The sequence below is a fragment of the Manacus candei genome, unplaced genomic scaffold (assembly GCF_025592945.1).
Source record: "Manacus candei isolate 608988 ecotype Guabito, Panama unplaced genomic scaffold, ASM2559294v1 h1tg000159l, whole genome shotgun sequence".
Classification (NCBI taxonomy): Eukaryota; Metazoa; Chordata; class Aves; order Passeriformes; family Pipridae; genus Manacus; species Manacus candei.
Window position 1 is genome coordinate 3812993 of NW_026138207.1, and position 26787 is coordinate 3839779.

Consider the following 26787-nt stretch of genomic DNA (forward strand, 5'->3'; position numbering starts at 1 on the left):
TCAAATTTCTCCCTAATTTCACACCTAAAATAATTTTTAAGCCTCAATCACCAGTTCACTAAGATCTTGCTCTTCACAGCACCATGTGTCAGCCCTATCTATTTGACCACACACCCACATAACTCCCAGTGAAGTCTATCCAGATAAAGGATTTTCTCTTTGAGTGACCACCCACTTCACGAGCACTGATGTCAGATCAGCTTCCCATTGAAGAAATGGGACTGGAGCCCACCCCAGCAGAGCCACTGGAGCAGTACTGCTGTAGTGTGCCAGTATAGCTGAAGCAAACCTTTCTCCAAGCTCCAGTCCCAGAAACAGCTCACTCAGACAAGATGAATTTTCAGGAGAACATGAGAAAGCAGCACATAACACACAGACATTATGGAGCAACATGAGATGATGTACTCTGCATTGATAGCAGAAGAACTAGATAGATACTAACAAAGTAACAGCATTCTCTACGTGCGTTTCTGTACCTGTTTCCTCACCTTCATAGAGTGTTTCCTGGGCCCCTCCAAGATCCTACAGATCACAAGTCCTCTCTGTGCTGCAGAGCAGCTCCCTGTGACTATGGCTGTTCTTAACCGTCACCCATCCCCACTAAGAGCGTTTTCTTCTCTTCCAACCCCCACACTTCCTGTGCATCTTTTTTCATTTCCCCAGCCAAGACTTAATCTCAGTGGTTAGCACCAACTCCTAATTTTCATATTTTGTTTAATTTTTTGTCTGCATTTCTAATATTTCAAACTTGGTTTTTCTACTGAGATATTTAAATTAAAAGACCATAGATTCAGACTAGACATAAGGAAGAAATATTTTATTATGAAGGTGGTGAGGCACTGGAACAGGTTGCTCAGAGAAGTTATGGAAGCTCCATCCCTGGAAATATTCAAGGTCAGGTTGGATGGGGCTCTGAGCAATCTGGTCTAGTGGAAAGTGTCCCTGTCCATGGCAGGAAGTTAGAACTAGATGATCTTTGGAGGTCCCTTCCAACCCAAACCATTCTATGATTCTGTGATTTTTAAATTCATCCTGTTTTCTTTGAGTTACTGCAGTTTTCTGCCCTGTTGTCTCATACTGAACAGAAGTCATTGAGCTCTGGTGAGTTACTATTACACCTAGTCTGACGGAAATGCACCACTTATGACCAAGTAATGGGTTCCATCACTCAGTAGTTTCTAAATGTTATCAAGTTCTCGCTCAAAGATCCAAAAGCTGATGAATAGATATGCTATTAACCATACTAATTTCAAAGAGTTTTTAGACCAACAAATACAATGAGTGGATTGGTAGCAGTCATAATAATCCACAAGTTTCAGAGCGTTGAAGGTACAAAAGCTTGATTGCATCCTGCCATGGAAACTATTTGTACACCCGAAAAGCATCTTTAGGGAAGTTGAAAATTATGATAAAGCCCCCTAGATAGGACTGTTGGTGCTAAAGAAACCACTATCAAAAGGATTAGTCTCTTGACTATGTGTTCTAATGGAAAGATGAACAAGGATTTTGCTTTCCTCCAAGCAAAATGCTTTGGTTACCAAAACATGAAAAAGGAGCAGACATACAAATGCAGTTAAAGAAAAAAAAGAAAAATAAATCTATGTGCTACTGCAGGCATAAAACAAGTATCTGCCATCTGCAGCACACGCACTCAACAGCTCAGAGAAGAATCAGCTCCTAAAGAGTGACACAGTGTGAGGCAAAAAGGTGACCTGACTAATAACTGGAGGAAATCACTAAAATCAAAGAGGTTTACCATCAAAGTGCAGCTACTGCAAATAGATCAAGAAAGGGCACATGGATCCATTTCTCTCAAACGGAGGCTGCTTCTGACCACCTGCGGCCTTTGTGGCCTTCTCCACATTGTAACCGTGACACAGGTCTTCCTTCTTCATCCAAGCGAACACAGGTGATTGCTCTCCTTGTCCCAGGCACACCTGCTCCAAGGTGTATTGCCTGGCACCTGAATTACTTCAAATCAGGTAACTTAATGGTTTATGTTACTTGGCTTTCAGTAGTGAGGGCTGACACGTTTCAGCAGTGGAGAATGATTCCCTAAGCTGTGTGGTACCAAAAATGACTGGGTGATGCAGGACTCGTAGGAAACCTCCCGGCACACCATCCACCATCGCTGCTAAGTCCTGGGGGAATATTTTCACCTCAAGCCTGCTGGCAATCTGGCAGAGACAGTTCTTCACTTCGAAACTGCGAGGAAGTCCCTAAGAATAAATTTGCCGGGGATGGACTGCAGAGAAAAGTCTCAGAATTAATTTATTTACTGGGGTGTGGGGCCAGCGGCCCGCGCGGGGGGATGTCCCCTCCCCCGGAACGCCGCGCTCGGGGCGCTGTTTCCGGGCGGGAGGGAGGGAAGGCAGGCGAGGGGCGGGTTTGGGCGCTGCACCGGCGGGCGGCCCGCGGTCCCTCGGCGGCTCCGGGATCCCGATCCAGGGGCAGCACGGGAGCGAGGATGAACCTGGAGCGGCTCAGGAAGCGCGTGCGGCACTACATCGACCAGGTGAGCGCCCGGCGGGGGCAGCGGGCAAGGGACGGCGGGCCCGCGGGCTTTCCCCGAGGAAAAGGCGCTCTCGGCGCGGCTCCCGCAAAGAGAGAGACTGGGGCGGGGCGAGCAGCGGTGCCGGGCGCTGCGGCGGCGGAGAGGGTGTTAATTTTGTAATTATGCCCCGTTTTCCCTGGAAGGGGAGGGAGTGGCAGTGGGAGAGGGGTGCGGCGGGCCGGAAGCGCCGCCTGTGCGGTCTCCAGTGGGAGCCGGGGCCTCCTGGTGGATTTTCCTGATGCCTTCCTCGCGTGGAGGAGGAGGAGGAGGAGGGGGAAGAGGACAGCCAGCTGTAGAGTAGCTATAAAACGAAGGCATATTTTCAGGATCTCGCCCTGCTGGGTTGTGCAAGCTGTGCCGGGCTTACCTTGGGCAGGAGACGACCCCAGGTTGCACCAGGGCAAGCTCAGTTTGGATATTAGAAAAAAAAAATCGCTTCACTGAAACCGCGGTTAAGCATCGGAACAGGCTCCCCAGGTGATGAAGTCACCATCCCTGGGAGTGTTCAAAAACTGAGCGGACGTGGCACTTGGCCACGTCGTTTAATTGTCACAGTGGAGTTCGGTCGGCAGTTGGACTTGATGATCTCGGAGATCTTTTCCAAACTTAATGGTTCTATGATCATTGCAAGGGGGAATGGATTCTAAATGAAAGAGCGTAGGTTTATATGATATATTAGGAAGAAATTCTTTGCTGTGAGGCGGGTGAGGCACTGGGACAGGTTGCCAAGAAAAGCTGTGGATGCCCCATCCCTGAAAGTCTTCAAGGCCAGGTTGCATGGGGCTTTGAGCAACCTGGTCTAGTCAAAAGCTAACACCAAAAGAATACTAATTATTTCTGTCATGCTTTTACAGCAGCAGTATCAAAGTGCCCTGTTTTGGGCTGACAAAGTAGCTTCACTCTCTCATGGTAAGTGGTTGCTTTAATCTTTGTTTTTGTTAACTTTTTTCCGATAGTGTTCTGTTTTGAAGGTTTTGAAATAAATAATTGTATAAATCTTGTAGTTCTGAGTTTGGTATAAGTCCTTTTTTGTGATCCTTGGAATGGTATTTTTCCAAATAGAGCAGAGCTCATCTTCCTTCCCTTTTGAACTTTGTGCTAAAATTAATGTTTGGCCAAACCTTAAGGTTTGCCTACCTTAAGAATCAAAAAAAAAAAAAGCAAAAGATACAAGAGACCACGGTGGTTTCCTGCAGGACTCATGATTGTCCTGGGTGACAAGTAGACTGCAGGTTTACAAAGGGAGATGATGCTGGTTGCCAGTGTCTGTCTATGGCCATGGGCCAGTTACACGTAAAATGATTCTGGGGGCTTGATCCCACAAAGGCTTTGGTTGCCATTAAAGTAGGAGGGTACTGAGCTGTCCTTCTGGAATCGTAACATCAAGCTGCAGAAGGCTAGTGCTTTCACTGTTGATAGATTCTCACTGATCTTTTTTTTTGAGAAAGACAATTTTGGGTTGTTTTTTTTTCTGCCGTGTGTCCAAGGGCAGGGTAACTTGTAACTGCTGCTTTTTTAGATCTGTATCATCGTATCACTGTCTCCTTTTCATGTCAAACCTCTAGAATGACAGTCTTTGTTTTCACTGTCCAGTGCACTATCTGATGTCTTCGAAGTTAAAATCTGATTATTTTTTCATTTTAGTCTCTCAGTAGTAGATGAGTTGTTTATACGTACTTGTATATAAAAATAAAACTTTATAACTCATTGGAATGCTGGAATAGGGAAAAAGTACTTCTCTAGTGAAGCAAAAGTGAATATTCTGTATGAAAGTGTTTAAAGATATATTGTAATTTAATGGTTTATAATTTGTTCTTTTATTTTAGAGGAACCACAAGATATTTACTGGCTGGCCCAATGTCTTTACCTAACAGCTCAGTATCACAGGGCAGCACATGCCCTTCGATCACGTAAGTTGGATAAGGTAAGTCATTTTAATCAAAGAATTACTAATGTTAGCCCTCTTTTAAACCTCTGCTGCTAACCACAGGGACTTCTTCCATCAGAGGATAACATTTATGGGAAAAGTAATTTGAAAAATTACATGATATAGTTTATGTGGCCCTGCATGATGTAGGTTATATGGCCCCCTTTATATTGGTCAGATTGAAAGTGTTGTCCCCAGATAGGGTCCCAGAAAAGAGAAGGGGTCCGAGAATGTAACTGCAGTAGGTATGGGAAGGAGGAGTGCAACTTCAGGAAGGATACTGAGGTCCTGGAGCAGGTCCAGAGGAGAGCAACTCGGCTGGTGAAGAGACTCAAGCACAAGTCCTATGAGGAGAGGCTGAGGGAGCTGGGGCTGTTCAGCCTGGAGAAGAAGAGGCTCAGGGGAGACCTCATCACTCTACAACTCCCTGAAAGGAGGTTGTAACCAGGTGGCGGTTGGTCTCTTCTCCCAGGCAACTATCAGCAAGACAAGAGGGCATGGTCTTAAGCTGTGCCAGGGGAGGTTTAGGTTAGATATTAGAAAGAATTCCTTTACAGAGAGGGTAATCAGACATTGCAATGGGTTGCCCAGGGAAGTGGTGGATTCTCCGTCCCTGGAGGTTTTTAAGACAAGACTGGATGTGGCACTCAGTGCCATGGTCTGGGAACCACAGTGTTAGTGGATCAAGGGTTGGACTTGATGATCTCGGAGGTCCCTTCCAACCCATCTGATTCTATGATTCTATGATTCAGATGTAGTTGTTTCAATTGTCCTTCCACTCTGATAATGAGTGGGGAAGGAAACAGTGAATTAAATGTCCTTTGAGAGTTTAGTAGTAGAGGAAATGTTACAGACTTAGTCATGTTGGTCAGGAAACACTTTTGGTGGCAAAAGGGGTGAAGAGGCCATAGAAGTGAAAAAGGAGAGAGCAAAACGGAGTCTAGCAGTGTAAGTAAACATGCTTTCTCTTTGTAACTGTTATGTATGAAACTTCTCTTTCAGTTATATGAAGCGTGTCGCTACCTTGCAGCTAGATGTCATGTGAGTACACATTTTAACCACTATTGGAAGCAAACCAAATTAAATGAAAGACACATCTTGGGAAGATTAGGTACCTGAAAGGCAATGTAGACGTTTATATTCACTGGAATAACAGGTTTAATTTTTGTGACAGTTGATTTCGTTCTTTAACTTGCAGTGTTTTTGGTTACTGTGGTATCCATTCTAGTACTACTGTGAAGAAATCCAACTGACTTTTTTTCCAGGAAATAGTCCTCTAATATTTTGTGGGGGAAGAACATGAACCTTTTTTGTCTCATGTCTTCATGTTTTCATTTTTAATGGGTTGGTTGTAATCTGACCAGAGGAGATGTGATTTATGGTCATATAACTATAGTTAATAGCTTTATGCATCTGTATAAAATGGGATACATAAATAGTGAAATACGGTGCTTTCACAGAGACAACTGAACCAACTGGTAGATTAAATGTAGACATAGAATAATGTGCAGCTTATAGAATAAGATGATGGTAGTTTATTAAAGCCTGTGTTAACTGTTTTTAGGAGTGTATCCATTTCTCTGATTGCATAATACTGAATAATAGATTTTTCTGGAGGTGCTCATTTTATATTTTTTTTGCATATTATAAGTGACCAGTAAAACAGTTGACTGCAATTATAAAATGACATATGGCCAATTAAGCATATGCATGCATGAAAAACTTGCTGATAAAATTAAAACTGGTTGTAACAATCTGTGCCTTTGAAACATGATGCTGTGTTTATTGTTGCTTTATGTACAGATTATTCAAAACCCAACCTTGTTTTTTACATGTACATGTTTGGTTAGTATGCTGCAAAAGAGCATCAGCAGGCCCTGGATATTCTTGATATGGAGGAGCCAATCAACAAACGACTTTTTGAAAAGTACTTGAAGGATGAAAGCGGATTGAAAGATTCTACCACAGACTGGGAGATGTCACAATCCTCTGTAAGTGACAGTATTTAAACAGATATTTTTATAACTGAGAAAAATAATGCGTGAAGTTAGAAAGTGATTTTACAGCTGTTGAATCTGAAAGTGCATTTTAAGCTTCCTTTTTCAGATAACATAATTTTTAAAAATGCTGAATTATTCTCTTTTCAGTCACAGATCATGTGTTAACTTCCTGTATGGAAGTAACTTGGTTTGCAAAAATAAAGAGTGCTCTTTGACAACTTCCCATAAATTATTTGCAGACACTTTGCAGGAACTTCATGATCTAGTGTTGTTTTTTACAGTCTTTTATCTCCATGCTGCAATTTCAGTCTTAATAATGTGAGCTAACATTCCTTTCAATTGGGCTGAAGGTTCTGAGATAACAAAGCAAGTTTTCTTCTCTGGTTATTTTTAATGAAATACTTCATAATCACTCGAGTGTTATTCTCAGTGGAACATTTTTTGATCACACTTGTGAAAACTACGTGATGTAAAGGTGAAGTTTTTGAAGCTTAGTGAAAAAATCCTGCATAGGCAGACAGTTAAAATGGATGAGTACCACGTGTAGGCTGAATGGTCTGTGAAGAGTCTTCAGTTTCAGAGTTACAAATTGAAATTTATTAGCTGAAACTACAGTGAAGACGATTGATAGGTGGTGTTTTCCCTGTAAGACTGAAGTAGCAAAGTGAGTTAAATTGTTGATGTGGACTGATCTAATGCTGATATAATGGTTTTTAAGGAGAAGTAGCTTAGACTACGTGACTGTGGTGCATCTATTTATTGGGAATGTTTAAACTACCACTGCAAGCAAAGGAAGAAGTCCTCAGCTTTGGCTGTTTATTCTTGCTCTCTGTTTCACGATACTCTGGCCCTGGTGTTTTGTTGGCTGATTATTGAAGTAAATTGGGAAACTCTTTTGACTGAAAAGTAATCCAGCCAAAAAACTTGACTTTGTCAGTCTTTACCTTCAGAAATGCTTGTGATAATGCAGTTCACTAGGAAGAGAATGGGTTTGGTTTGCCAAAGGAGAGAACTACTGAAATGGGTACTGCCACAAGAAATATTAGCTCAAAATTCTCCCTAGTTTGCACAGACGCTACAGACTGAGTGACTGATCTCTGAGCTGGTTACAGTGTTACTGCTTTAAAAGTTTCCTGAGGTTTATTCGTTGTTGATGCAGCTGCTCTGTTTCTGATGCGGGAACTCGGAGAGTTGGATCAGTCTGTTTAGTCTGGTGATAGAGATGGGTAATGTGCTAACCTTCTCTTTTGCTGACGCTTCTGTGGCCTTCTGACTGTACTGAATACCCATCTAGGGAATTTTGAAAGAACATGTTAGCTATTAGACATTTTAGCACAACTGTGCTAATAATAATCTTTCACTGCTTTAATTTCTGGAACATCTTTGTTTTGGATTGAAAGGAAGGATATATATTTCTGCTCAGAAGAGTTGAGTCCACAGATTTGGCCTTTTTCATGTCTTGCATGAAATATGTGGTTTAATGGTCAACAAAGAATTGCTTTTAGAAGTGACAGTTTCTCTGTGAGTATTATTAGCTTACAACTCAGTATCAGAGAGCTGGATGCCAGAAGTAGAAAAGATAAATTCTAACCTTCAATTGCTTATTTCAAGCATGTGTTTGTTAGATAACCTGACGGAGCATTCTTTTGAAATTTTTTGAGATAGCAGAAACATTTTTTTATTTAAAAACAGCACTAGAAGACCAGGTTCTATCATGCATGAAATGCTTTTTAGTTTCCAGGTAGCCCATTTGATTTGTGCTCAAAACCAAATGGTAAACATTGATTCAGTCTCTGACTTCCAGTCCTGCTTTTCCACCAGATCAAGAGCTCTATATGCCTTTTGCGAGGGAAGATCTATGATGCTTTGGATAATAGAGCCCTGGCAACTTACAGCTACAAAGAGGCTTTGAAGCTTGATGTTTACTGCTTTGAAGCATTTGATCTTTTAACGTCACACCATATGCTGACAGCACAAGAAGGTTTGGATAGAAAGTATTTCTCAAGTACAAGTGAAATTTACCTGCTTTTTCAATATGCGTTTTCCTAGGTTAAAATTAAAACCATAAAACAAATAGCAGACTTCAAAATAATAATTCAAATAATAGAAAATGTATGAAATGAGTGAAAATTATGATCTGTGCAAATTTGCATTTGATCTTTTTCAGTCTTGCAGTGCTAAGAGCTGAAAGAAACAAAGTAACCCAGCATTCCTGTTTGTTAGCTCCGGAAGCTCTCATGCTCTTTGTCCAGCCTAAACAATGTTTTTACCTGTGTTCTCAACTTCATAGCTTTGAATCCATGAAACCCTGCTGGTGTTTGCTTAGTTATAGCAGGTGTTGATTAACAGAGCATTCTAAGTGATAAAATTTGACATGCAGAGTACATGAAAACAGTGGTGTGTTATCTCATCTTCATTAAAATTTATTTAACAGTGTAGAAGTCAAAACTAAGAATTCACTCCTTAATTTCCATCATTAGTAGTATTATCTGTTTCAATGTATCTGTGCTGTTATCTTCCCTGTTGGGATGACCAGTATAAAGTTCTTTGCATCTCTAAGTTCTTAAAATGTTGTATCTTGCTGTTTATTCTGTAATATGACCACTTTGATTGTTTTTAATTCTTCCAGAAAAAGAACTTCTTGAATCTCTACCTCTTAGTAGACAATGTACAGAAGAAGAACAGGAATTGCTTCACTTTTTATTTGAGAATAAATTGAAAAAGGTAAATCCCCAAACTGACTAAAAAGCTGGAGAACTGATTGAAAGTCTTGACTTTGGGTGTAAAGTTTCTTGTATCCCATTTATTGTGAACATTGAAATAAATAAGGGCTTTGTAATTTTTGGCTATTTTAAAATTTTTAATACAGTACATATCACTTCATGGAGTAGTATAACAGTGTTCTGTATACTTGTTTTCTGGTGTGGTGACAACTTGAAATTCTGATTTATGTTTCTTAAGCTTTATTTCTTGAGAAACTTCTATGCCAAGAAAAAGAGCATTAATAATGTAGACAAAATGTCAGTATACCCGATATAGCAACATCATTCCGGACTTTTTTATTCCCAAAGATAATGTGAGAGTACTGAAAACCAACTATGTATTGCTCATTATTAACTTCTACAACCTACACTTAAGATATTGACCCTGGCAAACATCTTTCATGTTCTAAATGAGCTTTTAAGTACATTGTAAAGAAGCATTTTACCAAATACCTGTTTTATGGACTTTCAGTTTGAAAATTTAATTTTTAAGAACTTTAGTGCTTCTTAAATATTCTTTTAGCACTAAAAATATTAATACTTAGATCATCTGATTTTAGATTGGTTTTTGTTTCACGCGATGTTTCTTTTCACTTTCAGTATAATAAGCCCAGTGAGACAGTGATTCCTGAATCAGTAGATGGTCTTCAAGAAAACCTAGACGTGGTGGTATCCTTAGCTGAAAGACATTATTATAACTGTGATTTCAAAATGTGTTACAAGCTTACTTCAGTGTAAGTATACAAAGCAACTTTTAGGGTTTTTTTCCTCATATCGTGAAGTGTAATCATTTTGCCTGGACTTATAGCCAATATTGTTGTTCAGTGGATTGACATACATAACAGTTTGCTATGTATTTCAGAATATATGTTATATATGTTTCAGGTATTTATAATGTGTAGCTTGTGTCTGGCAAGACACATTATTTTTATAATATGTACCAGAAGTATCCAAAACTCCACTTATTCAGCACTGTGCTGCACTTTCCTTCAACCATCCCTTCCTTTCTCTGGTACTTTCAGTTTTGTTTGCTCTCTGCCTGCTTCTTGTTTGGTCTTTGTAATGAGCAGGTTCTAATCCGTTGGTTAGTTAGAAAGTATGATTTCTCTGGCTGATTAAAAATTATGATGTTATTAATGATAATATATTATTAATTTTAAAAGTTAGCATGTTATTTCTAATTTTGATGGACCAAGTGTATCAGTTGTTATACAGCCTGGGCATACACTGCTGCTCAGTTTTCAGAAGGGTCAGAACACCACCCTGGTTTGCTTCTCAGCTACTGTAAATCTGAACATGTGGTTGTGTTTCTGAATGCAACAGGAAACAAAATTCTACAACTCAGCAAAGTCTGATTCCTAAGGCATACTGCCTAGTGCTAAGCTCAGGAGCTTGAGAACTATTGCTTGAAAGTGCTGTCAACATATATGGAAAAGATGAACAGAAATGTTGTTGCTTGCTGTCTGATAGTTAAATTTGAAGTGACCTGCAAATAAAAGTGCATTGTATTCTGATTTTCTAATTGTATATTCAGCTTGACAGAATTTTCTGGTTTCCTCTTTTGTTGAACTAAATTAATTGTTATTTTTCTGGTCTGAAGAGAGTCTTTATTACACCATTAATAGTTACCTCCTAGTCACAAATAGTTTTCTTTGCCTAAAGTGGTAATTAACCGGAACATTACGTACTATAAAAACAGCTTGCATATAACACATTAAATTTTTTGAAATGTGCATTGCAGATTTTGTTTTAATTTTTTTCTTTTAGAGTTATGGAAAAAGATCCCTTCCATGCAAATTGTTTACCTGTACATATAGGGACACTTGTGGAGCTTAATAAAGCAAATGGTAAGAAACCCAACATTTTAATGAGTCAACAGAATACTGTAAAGCCTCAATTTTAATAAAGAATTAAAGATGCCAAGTAACCCCCTTATGTACCATTTGAAATGTTACATATATTTTTCTTCCTACCTGCAGTTTCAAGAAAACAGTGGTAACTGGAAAAGAAGGGAATTTCAGAGCTGACAGCAGGACTGGGGGGAAGTAGTTGTGCAAAGAGTCTTTATTCATTTATGATCATGAGTGTCAGTGTCTCTAAACCACTGGACTATATAGCCAGGAGGATAGTGAGCTACACTGCCTCATTCCTGTGTTTTGATTTCTGTTTTGAGGTGATCTTTGTAGAGTATCTGGGTGTACTTTTTCTGCTGAAAAATAAATTATATTAATTGACACCAGAAAGAATTCCTCAGCAGTTGTGTATGCTTGGGTGGACATGCTTATCCGGTATTCTAGATAAGCTTCTAAGATTCTAGACTCTCCTTGCCTCGCTGTTGTGAAGGCCTCTTTAGTTCAAACAAGTTAATAATCATGCAACACCTTTGTTGGAATTACAATAATAGCTTATTTGCAGCTGGCATAGCTTTTTCTTATTTCAGGCTGCATATAAACATCCAAATCAAAGCTTGAATGTCTTTAAAATCAAATGGAAAATACAATAGTGCAGGCTCTCAGAGGATGGTGCATTATATGTATGCAAATAGGTCATTAGGAGTACTAGCATTTCTTGGTGATTAGTGAATGTACTTCTCAGTTATTTTACAGTTAACTACATCTGAAAGTCGAGCTGGTGATCTGCTTGTTCTTCTAAGTCTGCCTCAAGAAGCATTTTGTAAATAAGTTGGTATTTTTTTAAGCCTGTTTTAAAATTTGATTTTTCTGGAGCTGAGAATTGATTCAAAGTGCTCTAGGACAATCTCATCGGTTTAAGAGCACTGTGCTCTGAAGAAATAGAAATTTTATGTACCATAATGCTATTTCTTTTCAAACCATATAGGCAATAGAACTGTTACCCTGTATCTGATTACTGCAGCTATTGTCAGAAAATCTGTATTAAGTTATTCCAATAAGTAGAATTATTATTTTTATTAGAAAAGTAATCACTTAGAATTATTCTAAGTAATATAATAATTTATTTGCTTTTGTCCTATTTTCAGCATATTAATGCACAGGACTCTACTTTGAAATGGATCTAGCCAGTATGTTATACCTTTTAGATGTAGAAAGTTCAATAGTGTTTTACCTTGACAAGGTACATTCAAGTGTAATACTACAGGCATTTATTTTAATGTATGTTAATGACCTAAATTGTTGCAGAATTCTTAAGGGGTGGGAAGTATAGTTGCTTATTTGTGTGCCGTGAATACTTATGGGTTGTTTTGGTTGGGCTTTTTTTAGTTAATTGCAAAACCAAATCTCTTTTGAGGCAGTTCGAAGCATTACCACTGAACAGAAAACATTTTTGTTTACTTGTGAATTAATAATGTTGGATGTTCTGGATATTTTGTATGGAAAGCTGAAAGACTTGAAACATCTTAATGTTTTACCGTGTTTTAATTTTCTTTTCTTGTTTCTTCCCATTATGTAGAGCTTTTCTATCTTTCTCACAAACTGGTGGACTTGTACCCAAATAATCCTGTAAGTTGTTCTAAACCTTCATTGCCTGGTAGTATTTTTAGTGAAAGCATATAAAAGGTGTAATGTAATAGTCAGTTTGAGCAACAGAATTCAAAATCTGTTTCTGGATGAAGGTTGTAAAAATGCTTCACTCCTTTTATTTTCTATGCATTGTAATTTTCTTATACCAAGGTTCTCTTTTTAAAACAAAGTATCTGTAAAAGGTATTCAGTGCGAGTTATTAACTTTGAATAAAAATTTAAAACATATGCTGCAGTAATAAAAATCTACGCGTCTCTGAGAAACCTTTTCCAGGGTTTGATCACCTTCACAGTGAAAATTAGTTTTCTTTGACTCCATCTGAATTTCTCATGTTGCAACTTTTACTCATTGCTTCGCATCCTGTCACTGCACCCCTGTGAGAGTCTGGCTCTGTCTTCTGTATTCCTTATCATTAGATAATTGAAGATAGCTTTCCACTAAGCTCTCTCTTTGAGAGCTGAACAAGCCCCAGTTAAAGAGTTACATGCCAGCATATATCATCAAATAATTTGAAGAGCTGACTGTGATTTCAGTGAAAATGTTCCTGACTTCTCTATTATCTGTCTCTCTCTTTTGATGTTTCACTAAAATGACTGTGATATATCTAATAATATTCTATTTTGATTTTAATGTGTAGGTGTCATGGTTTGCAGTAGGATGCTACTATCTCATGGTTGGCCACAAAAATGAACATGCTAGAAGATATCTCAGGTAGTTTTTTTTCCTGTTGCTCATTTGCTAAATAAATATTTAATGTTTGTGATTGTTTGCAAGCTCATAAACAGAACCTTCATTAAACTGGTTACTAGTAAGATATTCCTTTTGTTACCACCCTTTTTTTGATATGGCAATTTAGATTTCATCCATCTAGATACTTAAAAAAGATGGAGACTAATGCAGCATCTCTTTTGGCAGTCACCTGGCTGTTATGGGCAGGTGTAGTCCCTGCATTCACTCATGCTGCCAAGCTAACTACAGCTAGGTAATCAGGCCTCAGTCCTTAGTTTGAGGACACTCAGGCATTCTCCCGGCCTCAGGTTTTGTATCTGAAAGGAAAGAATTAGATTGAAAATTCTGACACTTGGCTGTCTAGTTTTTTCTGTGCACAAGCAACTGTGGACTTTTTAAGTTTGGTCAATGCTCTTTCCTGTAGGTCTCCTGTATATGTAGTGAATATCAGCACTGGAGAGCAGGACTTTGCTGTGAAGTAGGGCATTTGTTTTGGTGCTGTAAGCTTAAACTGAGAAGGCATAAATCAACTTGTAAGACTTTCATTTTTCTTCTTAAGACCTTTATAGACAATAAAGGTAAAGCCTTTGGGTTAGTTATTTAGACTTTTTAAATGCCTGATTATTATGAGTAAACTGCTTAAATTCCTCACAAGTATCAGTGTGAAGTTCTTCAAGAAGCTGTCCTGAGTGACATACGTGGTTTTGGTGGTGAAATAAAAACCATCTTTAAATCTATAAGCATCCTTAGCCAGAAAGAAAGGGTCTATAGATGTGTTGAAGAGAAAACCAAACAAAAAAACCCACAAACAAAACATCAGAATTCAGCGTAGTTCTGGCAAAAAGAAAAAGAGATCTGGTAAAAGTGAAATAGTAACAAGAAGCTTAAATTTCTGGGAGAAGAATGATAGTGTACAGCTAACAAGGCTGGGACAAGTGTGGGCTATGTAGTGGTTTTCAGAAACGAAACTCAAAGACACACTTGAATACCCAAGTATGTCCTGGGTGGCAAGATGCAAGTGTCTGAATATGTGAAATTTTGTCCCAGGAGACAGAGAACACACCATTCTCTAGGAGCTGTGATGAGAAATAGTGAGTTTAACTGTGGCAAACAAAATTTAGATTAAATGTTAGGAAAAAAATGAAGTGTTTAAGGATAGTTAAGCAATAGAGTAGATTACTTGTGGAGCATGTAGGATCTCCATGTCAGAAGCTTTTAAGAAAAACTTTTGTCATGAGCTGTTTAGTTACGAATGCCCTTGTCTTCAGACTCAGAAAATAATCTATACAGCTTTCAAATGTTCCTGTCAAGTCCATCTTAATGTAAAGACTCTAGAGTGCAGTCTTGATGCTCAGGTTGCAGTTTTCAGCTTGAGACTTGAGTGACATACTTCCCTGATGCATGGCCTGTGGTGTGACAAATACTTGTCGTCTTCAAGGCTAGAACAATTATATAGCAAAATTTCAAGACACAATTCAACCTAAGTGTTCATTTGGTATTTTCATATCCTGCTTGTGAAACTTAGATTTTTTTTTTTTAGCATATACTTATTTTCAAATGTATAGCTAGGATTTTGCAATACATTATAAGTCACTACTAATGTTTTCTGTATTTTATTCAATTCACCTACTATATAACTGTTTATGTTTAATAATATCAAATAATTCTGCTGTCCATGAAGTAGTAGAAATAATACAATCATGAATTCATGACAGTGTGTGAACTTCTAAGTGCTAAAGAGTTTGAACTTTTAAAATTAACTTTGTTTACCATTGGTCATTACAGGTGATTTCTTAACAGATACCTAACTGTGTGACCCAGCACTGCTATCTAAGCAGTCATCTGAAGCAGGTGAAATTTAATTTCAGATGTGTTTGCTTGTGTTTTAGCAAAGCTACTACACTTGAGCGAACCTATGGACCTGCATGGATAGCATACGGGCATTCGTTTGCAGTTGAGAGTGAGCACGACCAAGCAATGGCTGCATATTTCACAGCTGCACAGCTCATGAAAGGGTATGTAAAAAATGTCATATTCGGGAATATCCATATCCATAGATAGTGTAGAATATTGATTTATATCCCTTGAAACAATAGGTAGAAGCAATATATTTGGAATAATTATCTGTTAGAGAACAACAACAAAAACAAAAACAAACAAACAAAAAAATAATTTAATCATCTGCATTTAGCTGCATTATTTGTGATTGCTGTTGTGATTCTGTAAGTTCTAAAGTCAAGATTTATATTTAGGTAATCTATGTTCTACCTGACAGTTCTATGAAATTTGTAAGTCATGGTTGTTACACCAGGTCATCAACTGCTGTATAGTAATATCTTAAACAGCTCTTTCATGCTCTGGGAGAAGGTTGTAAAATGAGTCGTGGACTAATGTAATATTGCATATAAAACTGTTGTATTTGATTGTGGTTATTGGTAGATGTAATCTAATTATTGTTTCTTCCATATTCTATTTGTAAATTAAACGTACAAAGGAAACTAGAGAAAAAACCTTCAGAACTAACTTAAGCCCTGAGAAAATACATGTAATTCCAGAGCATGTTATAGTCATGTATTGGAGTTTAAATTCTTGTCAATAACTTACAGAGATGTAAAATCTTTCAAACTTCCCTTTAGGTTAATAGTCCATTTAAATCAGCTTTTACTTGGTTGTACATAAACATATGCAAACACAATTGGCATTTCTTTATAGTTTGCAACTCCATTCCTAGTAACCACCCAAAAACAAACAAGCAGTTTGTTTTATGGTTTTTTAGGTGTCATTTGCCGATGCTCTACATTGGACTGGAATACGGTTTGACCAACAACTCCAAGTTAGCTGAACGGTTTTTCAGCCAAGCTTTAAGCATTGCACCTGAAGATCCTTTTGTTATGCATGAAGTTGGAGTGGTAGCATTTCAAAATGGAGAGTAAGCTTGCAAAATATGATTAAATACTATCCTAAACATGAATTATTCTGAAGTGTAATGTGTCAGTATGTGTACTTAAGTACTTACTTTGAGCTATAGTGTCTTTTGGTTCTAGTCTAGATGGTGTTTACCCTAAACCCTTGCTTTCTAGATTGTTCTTCTTGTATAAGATTGAACAAAGACAGAATTTAATGCTTGAGGAGCATGCAGAGATGAATATTACCTTCCATGTGCCAGTCATTATGTAGTTGCATGCCTGAAGGCATCTATCTGCACACATGCTATAAAATTTTGTACAGCAAAACATTTTATCAGCTCAGAAGGTTCCAAATATATTCTGGAAAAAAACCTAACAGTTCTATGAAGTGTTTAGTCAATATACTCGGTTTGATTCTAATTTTTTAAACTTTGTCTTATGACTTCTTAGGACCACAATGCAAAATATAGCCAAGTGTAAATTACTGTGTTTTACATCTAATTCCATTCATAAAATGAAATAATATCAAAGAACTCTTCCTTGTAATATAGTTTTCTCATACTGCTAATGAAAACTCTTCACTAATTTAATTTTCTTTCTCCCCACCCCTCAATTCTTAGCTGGAAGACTGCAGAAAAGTGGTTCCTTGATGCACTGGAAAAAATCAAAGCTATTGGAAATGAGGTATTTTTCCTACTAACATATGGGATTATAAATCTGTAAAACTCTAGCAAATTCTATAATGTCTTGTGACAATTTATGTTGTTCTTATTTTAAGTTAAAAGCAATACAATATAAATTTGACTTTAAAACTTGGACTACCTACTTGTAATTGGTGTGTTGGGTTTTTAGAGGAGAATTGTCATGTATCATCTTCAGTGCTACAGGAAAAGACAAAAAGTATTTTTCTGTATGAAATTAAAAGAAAAATAAGCACTGACTGGGGAGTGAAATCCAGGTCTTATTCTCAGACCCGGGTCTTAGAAGAACAATTGCTCTTGACTGAGGGTGGAACTGGGTACACATATGACGATGGTTTCTGCTACCTTAAGTATTAGCCATTTCTTGAATGACTTCCACTTTTGTGGGGTTATAATCCTGTAGGTATGGATTTGTTTTCTTTCTCCCGGATAGAGACACTGAGTAGGAATGTGCTCAGAGATGCTTAACTAACTTTCCTGAAATTAACCAAAATAATCACTAGCAAAAGGTTTGTTAGGAAATGTAGTTCAGGTGCTTTTGTGAATCAAAAGTTGACCATTACAACCCTGATTCCTCACGCTGGAGTACAAATAAATGTGTACCTACTGGCAGTAATGGTTATTTGTGAGATATCATCTTGTCTAAAGAAACATATTGTACTAAAGAAATTCAAGATGCCTTAATGAAAGCAGTACCACCTTGTGACAGGCTTCTTGTGAATTTTAAGATAGGTTTTCTCAATTTTTAGCTTAAATTTAGTTAATGAGGACATCACCTCATGCTGCTGTGTTAACAAATCATCTCCTATCAATATAAGGAAATTGCTTCTAGAGCACAGTAAGCTATAAAGTGGAAAGTGCTGAAGAACTAAAAATCTTCATGTGGACAAGGCACATATTTACTAAAACAAACTGCGCAGCTACTAATTTATATGCTCACCAATATATAAATGGGCTTGTTCTGTTTTAGTTAAAACTGTAATGTTGTTTGTGGCAATGCCATAAGCTTTATAGACCAGAATTAAATTTATGTGTATGCATAAAGTCTTTTCTATGTGGCATTTTTCATGTTTATTGAGAAGTACTAAATACCAGAAATCTGGAAACACACAAATGAATATTTAGAATTAGTGTGAGAAACACCTAAAATAAGTAGAGATTCAAAAGGTAGTATTATATTATTATAAACAACACATTCATAATGCAAAAGCTCAATTTATTTTTAATTTCAGTAAAAAGCATTTTAAGGATTTTGTTGGCTCAGATTGTCTTCTGTGTTCCTCATAAATGAGCTAATTTATGTAGAGCAGATGAAGTGAGACCATGGAGAAGACAGCAAAAAGACTTCCAGTATTCATGATTGTTTTACAAATACCTAATTTGAGGGGGTCTTCGGTGCTCCTAGCTAAGACTCTTTTTAATTAAGTAGAAAACAAGTTCTATTTGGTTTGCACCCAAGTTTTAATTGGCTTTGGGGAATGGATAAAATAGAAAAATGAGTTACTGAATCAAGGTTTGGGGCTTAAATGTGTGTTTTGTAAAGAATTTAAAATGTTCCTGATAATTTTCTTGGTCATAAATAAAATACCTTATTCATTTGTATGTTTGGGGGTTTTTTAAAGTAGACAAATTTAGTTATAGTCTGAGAAGCTGCAGTTATTTGAATTGCTGCATTATTTTGCAGGTGACAGTTGATAAGTGGGAGCCTTTATTGAACAACTTAGGACATGTCTGCAGAAAACTCAAGTAAGCAGAGGCTACTGGAGCTGCATTTTTCTGTAATGCTGCAAAAATGTGCTTTCTCTCTCATTTATATCATCTACCACATGAGAACAGTGTAGAAGTACCCTATAAGATGATTCTCTGAATCAGCTTGTGAATGTAAATATATTAATCGCCCCTTATATCCAGTTTACCACACACAAGTTAAAGTCCTTAATATAAAAGCCTTTCCTTAATTACTGATTTTTATTAGATAGAGATTTGATCATAGGCTTTTAGATCTTTGTATGGGTGTGAATTTTAGCTGTCTGCTGTCTCAGTCCTCATATATTGGAATATGTCCACTGATTTAATTAACATAAAGGTGGTTTTGTGCCAATTAATTGCTTGGTTTAGTACTTACTTTTCCTTATTGAAGTGAAATATTTAGTCACATTAACACAGCAAGGAAATATTACTTTATGTTTTTGTAGAACAAAACTATTTCATTTTATGTTTCCATTCCATGAACAGCAAAAGTGCAAAGTACCTATGCAAGTTTTAACAGTTCTAACACAGAGACATGTTTTCTCATTAATTACCTTAATCTGACTTTAACCAGTGTTTTCTTTTATTCAATCAATTTTTTGTTCTTTTTTTAGTGTCACGGTTTTAATCGCCCAGTTGGTGTATACTATAATTTTTTTTTCAAAGCTGCTAATGAGAATGTGATTATGGTAGATGAAAGTTGTACTTCTGCTTTGGCTTTGGTAGTAATTGCTTTGTGCTCAAATTGCCAATTAGTCTTCATTTTCATTATAAAATAAGAACATATAATAGTTACTCCTTGTGCCAAGAGCAAACAAAAGGCACTGCTTCTGGAGTCCGTTCATGAGTATAATTGCAGGGTTTTTTCAAATACTTGTTTTGTTTATGATTACTTTTGTCTTTTTTTTAAATTTCTACAGTAAGTTAGTAACTGCTTACATCACTCTTTGTACAACTTGCATTGTAGTATTTGTTCAGGTTCAGAAATCAAACCTAATATATTTTTGCATCCTTGTAAACCATCTTTCAAGAAAATCAAGTTGAGAATTTAGGCAGCTGTACATATGCTTTGAAAACTTAAAAATTCTGTAATAACTAATTTAATAGAGTTTGTAATACACAATATGGCTATTATGAAAAAACTTACTGGATCTATGACTACTCACTAATATTAAGGGGTTGTAATTTGAAAGTAGCATATTAAAATACAGTGGTAGTCAATTGGACATGTGAATACTATGAGTGAAAATAAAATTGCATCGTGAAAGGGTTGTGCTGCAAGCAAACAGTTGCATAATTTTTCTGCCTCGATTGTTACTTGATGCCCTCTAACAACTTCATGTGTTGCTGTTTACATAATTTCATTATCACTATAGTCATTAAAATTTGTTGTGAGTAGGCAACTGCTATCTTTCTTTTTAACAATGTGGAACTGGGATGTCAAATGTGACAATTTAATTCCTCATAGTAATGTCATAGTGTACATTTAATCCTTGTTTTATAAAATAACAAATGTAACAATCAGTCTAATTAATAGATAATTTTCAAAGAAAAGGTGACTGGTATTTGAAAGAAATTATGGGTATGTGTAAACCTCCTTTTTTGATAGAGAGTATAGCAAAATAGAATTGACAAGAGTACCAGTGTATGCAGCACAGGCTTCTGAAATTTCTGCCCAGAGAGCTTTTCTCAGTTTGAATGATGCAGAATTCAGTCTCGTATTGCTCCATCGCTCCCCCAGGGAGGCAAATGAAAGCTACGGAAAGCAAGCCAATGTTACAATGAGCAGCATTAAGCATGGAAAGCAATTTACCATATCAGATGGCTAAGATCATCTCCAAATGGGGCCTACTGTAGGCATCTGTTTTGCTACATAAGGAGAACAATGATTTCTCAATTACACTGGGGAAGAAAATTGTCAATATCCATGAGTCTTTTGTACATTATGTTCGGAGTATAAAGCAATAATTTTTAAGTTCTGGCACAATTGTGTTCCACTTACTAATCAATCTTCTGTATTTAACCCTAACAGGAAGTATGAAGAAGCACTGGAATACCATCGCCAGGCTCTAGTATTAATTCCTCAGAATGCTTCTACTTACTCTGCCATTGGCTACATACACAGCTTAATGGGCAACTTTGAAAGCGCCATCGACTATTTTCATACGGTACGTAACTGCCTTCAGTTAAAGTGCTGGTCACACATTCTCCAATTTACCTCTTGCGTTCTGGTTTAGGTTTGGAACAGAGAACTAGCATTTTTCCCAGCCTCCAAATTACTGTTTATTTTATAATCTTAATTTTTTAAAAAAATAGGTTAAAAAATGGCCTCTTTGGCAAACTTTGATTGTCATTATTGCAATTTACATTTCATGTACATAAGCTTGTCATGCAGCTGAAGTAATTTCAAATACTTCCAAACCATGCCTTAAAGGAGAAATTTTACAGCAACATATATCTCATGATTTTTGAATGCTTCTCTGTCTGTATTTATAGCCTTTTCTGGTTTTGCTTCAGTGCTTTGCTTGCTTGCTACTTCAGAGAGTTCATGTGATGGTATTATTTGAGTTGTGCAATGTTTTGCTTTTAGAGTGAAGACTATGCTCAGATAGCACTGTGGAACAACAAAATAACAAACTGAACTACTGCAGACTTAAGATGTAAATCTGCTACTGTTTTATTTGCTACTAAATACTTTTTACTGTTTTTTTTAATAGGCCCTTGGTCTCAGGAGAGATGACACATTTTCAGTCACAATGCTTGGACACTGCATAGAAATGTACATTGGTGATTCTGAAGCCTACATTGGTAAGTCTTTAATCTTTGTGACTCTTAATCATTGAGTCCTTTGAGAGGAGTGTTATTCCTATGTCAAGAAAGACTGTCTACCACTACCTCATCAACTTACAAAGTTAGAGTATGCCTTTGATTGGATTTTTTTGTTGTTTTTTTAATGGCTAAATGATGCAGAATTTCACAGCAATTGCAGATGACCACTGTTTCTTGTGAGCATCATGACAGTAAATTCTTACCAGCATAAAGAAAGGAAACAATTCATCATTGAAGGTTTTGATGGTTTCTTTATAGAAAATGTTGATTTGTGGCAGCTTAGACACCAAAGGGAATAAGGAAAAAATAAAATAGAGATATAGAGTTAGGAAATCAGAGCACTAGTGATAATGCTGCTGTAGAGCAAGGCATTTTCACCATGTTAAAACTTGGCTCTGTGGAGACAGGATGAATTCTTCTGACTCCAAAAATACAGCTTTACATATGGTAACAAAAAAAAGGGCTTCATAACTGTAATACATTATATTGCCATAGTTTTAAATTTTCCGTGAAAGTTTTCTGCCCCCTCCCCCACAACTTTATAGTGATAGATTTCTGCTTCATTGAACTTAGTGTTTTATCTGTAGTGAACACAGTTGATCTTCTGTCAAGCATGTTAAGAAGGCTGAAGCCTTAAGAGTAAAAGCCATCTATGTGCTCTAGTGCTTTTCCAGCAGATTTTTTGCACAATTGAAGCAGATGTTTCTTCTCAATATTGTCGTTCTCCATATGTAGTTATTTAACACATCTGGAAGAACCATGCAGCCATGTGATATGCATTAATGCAAACCAAGCCGTGTGTAACTTAAACAAGAAAAAAAGCCCCTTGGAGAATTGGGAAGGGAATTGGCAATTACATCTCATAACAGACTTTTGAATCTGAGTAGTGCTTCTTCTATTATGCTTTTTTCAAAAAGGAGGCTGCTGGATTTTTTCAGAACAACTCTATTCATCTTCAGTCATTAAGCAGCAATAGTTCCCTGATGATCTGAAAGCAAAGGATTATAGTAGTTTCTGGATAACAGTTTCTTTGAGAGATGTTTTTGGGAGTGTTCATTCGGAATAAACTAATGGTTTGTCTGTTTTCCTAGGAACAGAGATCAAAGACAAATTAAGATGTTATGACTTTGATGTACACACAGTGAAGACATTAAAGAACATAATTTCACCTCCCTGGGATTTCAGAGAATTCGACATAGAAAGACAAACTCTGGATGAAAGTGGCATAGTAACATTAGAGACATCAAATCAAAGGAAAAGTACAGATACCAGTCGCCCATTGGAAGAAACATTTGAGATTGAAATGAATGAAAGTGATATGATGTTAGAAACATCAATGTCAGACCATAGTACGTGACCATAAATACTGGTAGAGAGTTCATTTTGTCTAAGTGTAGTATGTTTGTTTTAGCATTTTTGTTTTGGTGTTAAACTTTCAAGAATTTGCTATTTTTTATATTAATTCAAACAACTATGTACTTAACACTGGGAGTTTTATAGTTTCTACTTTATAAATATTCCTTTCCTGATAGCACTCTCATGAATCCCCATCTGGATCAAGAAGACTTCATTGCATTGATGCAGGCCATATACATAGTACTGTAGTATACAGGGTATTGGCTATTTTGCACATGTCTGTGCATTACTGAACATTAGTTCAGTTTTTAGACACAACTGCACTTTAAAATTCAAGGGTATTGAGTGCAGAAAAGCTCGGGGAGGAGTCTGTGTTTTAACAGCAATTGCACACACTCTCACTGTTGAAATCTGCTTGGGTCTAGGCGATCCCATTGCTTTCCTATGAGCACCAACACAGGAGTGTAGAGAATTCTGGTTCTGTCCCAGGGACAGTGGAAATTGTGCTATGGCTTCACAGAGGGAATTGGAGGTGCCCAAGTTTCCCTTCCATATGTTAAAACATAGGGATTTGGGTCTGCGTCAAGTGTAGAATTCTGTACCAATCCTGTATATTCTCAGACGTGAGAACGTAAGGTGAACAAAAATGTTTTACTTCCTAGTTCTAAAGTACTTCACACACGTTCTCCTGAAAAACATGGGATAAGCCATGAGTCTTAAGTGGAAAAGTATCCAAGGAGAGTGTTGGGAAAATTAATCATTTAGGAAGCATATGCATCTCCTGGCCACCGTCAGGTCTCTCTCCTTCATTGTGGCTGGCAAAAAAGTTCATACAGAGGAGTTTCTTTTCTTTTGGAACCTGGTAGTTTGTGTGTGGTTCAGGTGACTTCTTTGAGGTAAACTGGGGATTTTTCCTGGACACTCTTGAAGCCTTTATAATGAGTGTGTCTCAACAGCTACTCTGTTAGGCAGGTCTCATCCTTTAAAGGATCTTTTGATGGTTATTTTTACATCTGTGCTTATGTAACCTGAATGATTGTAACCAGGACCATCTCATGCATAAAGTGACACCAAAGGCTTCTTTTTGCACACAGAGTAGCCAGAAGGATATCGCCAATAGATTCTCAAAGAGCCAAACTTCTTTTTCTCTAGAACATTATTATTTTTAATCCAGCATATGTGAATCTAGTTTTCTAGTAAGGCATTGTGGCAATTTCTACATGGAAGTTGGCAAAAGAGTCTTCTAGCAAATCAGGCCTTACTGTCAGACATGGATATAAATCTTGCATTGTTTCCTTTTTTCTATGTTACTACTATTTTTGTTGACAAATAGTTTTAAAGATTGATAAAAGTTGATATTTCTTCCTGCATTGTCCAGTTATGATCTGATGGTATGTTGGCCGTGATGGTTTATAGTGTTCCTCCTTGCCTGTAGGAATCTACTTACCCTTGTGCTGATTCTTTAGCTGTGGTAGTACAAATGTTTGTTTGGTTATGTTGTGAATGAAATCAGGGAACCGGACCAGCATTTTAAAACATTTTCTAGATCTGATCAATTCTCAGGTTCAAAGAGAGCAAGCCAGTGCTGTGTAACTTGTCATCAGTGGGGCAGAATGGTAGGAATGGGAAGAAACACATGGAATAGTGAGCATGGGCATTGCTGTAAAGGCAGCATATCGTGACACTGTGCCTTGACATGTATCTGCTAGAGGTTTTGGGGCTGGCTTTTGCTAGCCTTCATTTATTTGTATTAAAAGTTACCTAGGAAGAAATGTATGCAAAGTGCCCTACACCATGAGCAACACTTTTGGATGTTAGAGAAATTCTTGATATGGCTTGGCTTGGCTCCCAGTCCTTTAGGCAGCTACAGTTAGTTTAGAGCTTGTGGTTTCTGATGTGTGTCTCAGACAGGACTTTAGGGAAAGTTTCTCTCTCCTCATTTCTATTCTGTTCAATGTTTTGATCTGCTCTTGTTCTATCCAAATCCCTGCTTTTGTACTGGCAGCTCCTGCTTGCTCTAGTCTTCTGCACCTCACAGCACCTGTCCTGCTCCAGTCCTGCTCTTGCCTGGACTTTGCTTCCTAGATAGTGCTTGGTGCCTTTCTGGGTTATTATGACATTCACCCTGGCTCTAGTTAAATTGAGTATTGTCCTTGTCCTCATGAGGCCTTTGGTTATTAATTTTGGCCTGACTAAACCTCAGATTCTTGATTCTTGCTTCAAGTCATTGCCTTTTGCCTTTGGCTGCTTGGTACAAGGATTCAGGACTGTCAGGTTGGGTGACTTATCAGTATGCCCCCAAAAGAGACACCCTTACTCTGTCCCATAACTTCATCTCTCCCTTGAAAGGATCAGTCTTGTCCTGGAGTGGGCAGACCTGGCTGTTGCCTTAAAGGTTTTCAGAATAGATATGAAAACCCACAAGATGTTTCTGCTGCCAATGGCTCCAACAGTTCCATCGTAGGTACTGCTGCCTAAAAGATTTGAGGAAGAATAACGTTAGCTCACTTGGTCAGAGCATGGTGCTAATAACACCAAGGCTGCAGGTTCGGTCCCCATATGGGCCATTCACTTGAAGAGTTGGACTTGATGATCCTTGTGGGTTTCTTCCAACTCAGAAGATTCTGTGATTTCAGTTTCCTCAGCCAATGCCACCTGCTTGTATTATTCCACATCAGATCATATATTTCTTTAGTGCTGTGGACAGCTGTCTGAGGACCAACAATGCAGTAGGATCTGAATATTTGCAATGACCCTGTGTATTCTGATTAACTTGCAGGCATTTTGCTGCTTTTGTCTAGTTTCCGTAGCTCTAGATGAGTCTCTGTGTTGATAAATGCATGGTATATCCATACTTTGGATGTACTTTGCTGCACTTCTGCCACCGAGCCTAGGAGATATAGTCCAAGATATTTTGACTCACACAGGCATTGCAGGAAACTGTGGATTTAGACATTGCAAAATTTGTCGATTGCAATCTAGGACTGAGTAAGCCTTGTTTTGATTGATGGGTCAATACTTAGAATAACATAGAATCATGGGATGGTTTGGGTTGGAAGGGACCTTAAAGATCACCTGGTTCTAACTCCCCTACCATGGGCATCGGCACCTTCAACTAGACTGTGTTCCTTAGAGCCTCATCCATCCTGGCCTTGAACACTTCCAGGGATTGGGCATCCACAACTTCTCTGGGCAAACTGTTCCAGTGCCTCACCACCCTCACAGTAAAGAATTTCTTCCCATTACCCACCCTGACTTTCCCCTCTTTCCGTTCGTACCTCCGTTTGTAGCACCACAGTTCCTGATGAAGCCAGTCAGAAAGGCAGGGAGGCACTGTCCAGAAAAGCTCCCGTACCTGCTGCCCGGCCACGGAGGCTGGAGCTGACGGTGCATTCCTGCGTGCGGGCGCTGCTGCTTCGTTTTGACAGAACCACCGGAGTCCTGGGATGATGGAAGTAACGAGTAATGAACTCTTTTCCCCATTCCCACTCTTTTGTCCCCAGGACCTGGCTATTTCTCTTCCCTGCATCTTAAGGCCGTGGGTAACACGCCCCGGGGTGTCCGTGCCCGTCCCGCCGTACGAGCCGCTCTGCGGCCGCTGTGACAAGGCACCCGCGAGCTTAGGGGGAGGGACCATGAGAGCAGGGGAACGGGCACACTTCTCTGTCCTCCCTTGCCCACCGGCACAGTGGGAGCCCAGTGGGGTTGCGAGAAGTTCGGGGATGGGAAGGGGGATGACAATCGCACCCCCGCCGCTCCCCGCGGCGCCCCCGC

General features: G+C 38.1%; 1 protein-coding gene across 1 annotated transcript; it reads left to right on the forward strand.

Annotated features, from left to right (window-relative positions):
• The first annotated feature begins 2351 nt into the window (after window positions 1–2351).
• CDC16 (cell division cycle 16) lies at window positions 2352–23038 on the forward strand. Its single transcript, XM_051772746.1, has 18 exons — window positions 2352–2515; window positions 3409–3463; window positions 4381–4478; window positions 5484–5522; window positions 6332–6472; window positions 8303–8462; window positions 9111–9205; window positions 9844–9977; window positions 11011–11090; window positions 12673–12722; window positions 13381–13454; window positions 15362–15487; window positions 16249–16401; window positions 16999–17062; window positions 18764–18825; window positions 20861–20996; window positions 21546–21636; window positions 22749–23038. The coding sequence occupies exons 1-18, from the start codon at window positions 2468–2470 to the stop codon at window positions 23012–23014; spliced, it is 1872 nt and encodes a 623-aa protein (XP_051628706.1). The 5' UTR covers window positions 2352–2467; the 3' UTR covers window positions 23015–23038.
• The last annotated feature ends 3749 nt before the right edge of the window (window positions 23039–26787 follow it).

Coding starts and splice junctions, on each gene's coding strand:
- CDC16 (XM_051772746.1), top strand. CDS start 2,468: ATGAACCTGGAGCGGCTCAGGAAGCGCGTGCGGCACTACATCGACCAG. Junction 11,091..12,672: donor GGAGCTTAATAAAGCAAATG/GTAAGAAACCCA, acceptor CCCATTATGTAG/AGCTTTTCTATCTTTCTCAC. Junction 18,826..20,860: donor CATGTCTGCAGAAAACTCAA/GTAAGCAGAGGC, acceptor TAACCCTAACAG/GAAGTATGAAGAAGCACTGG.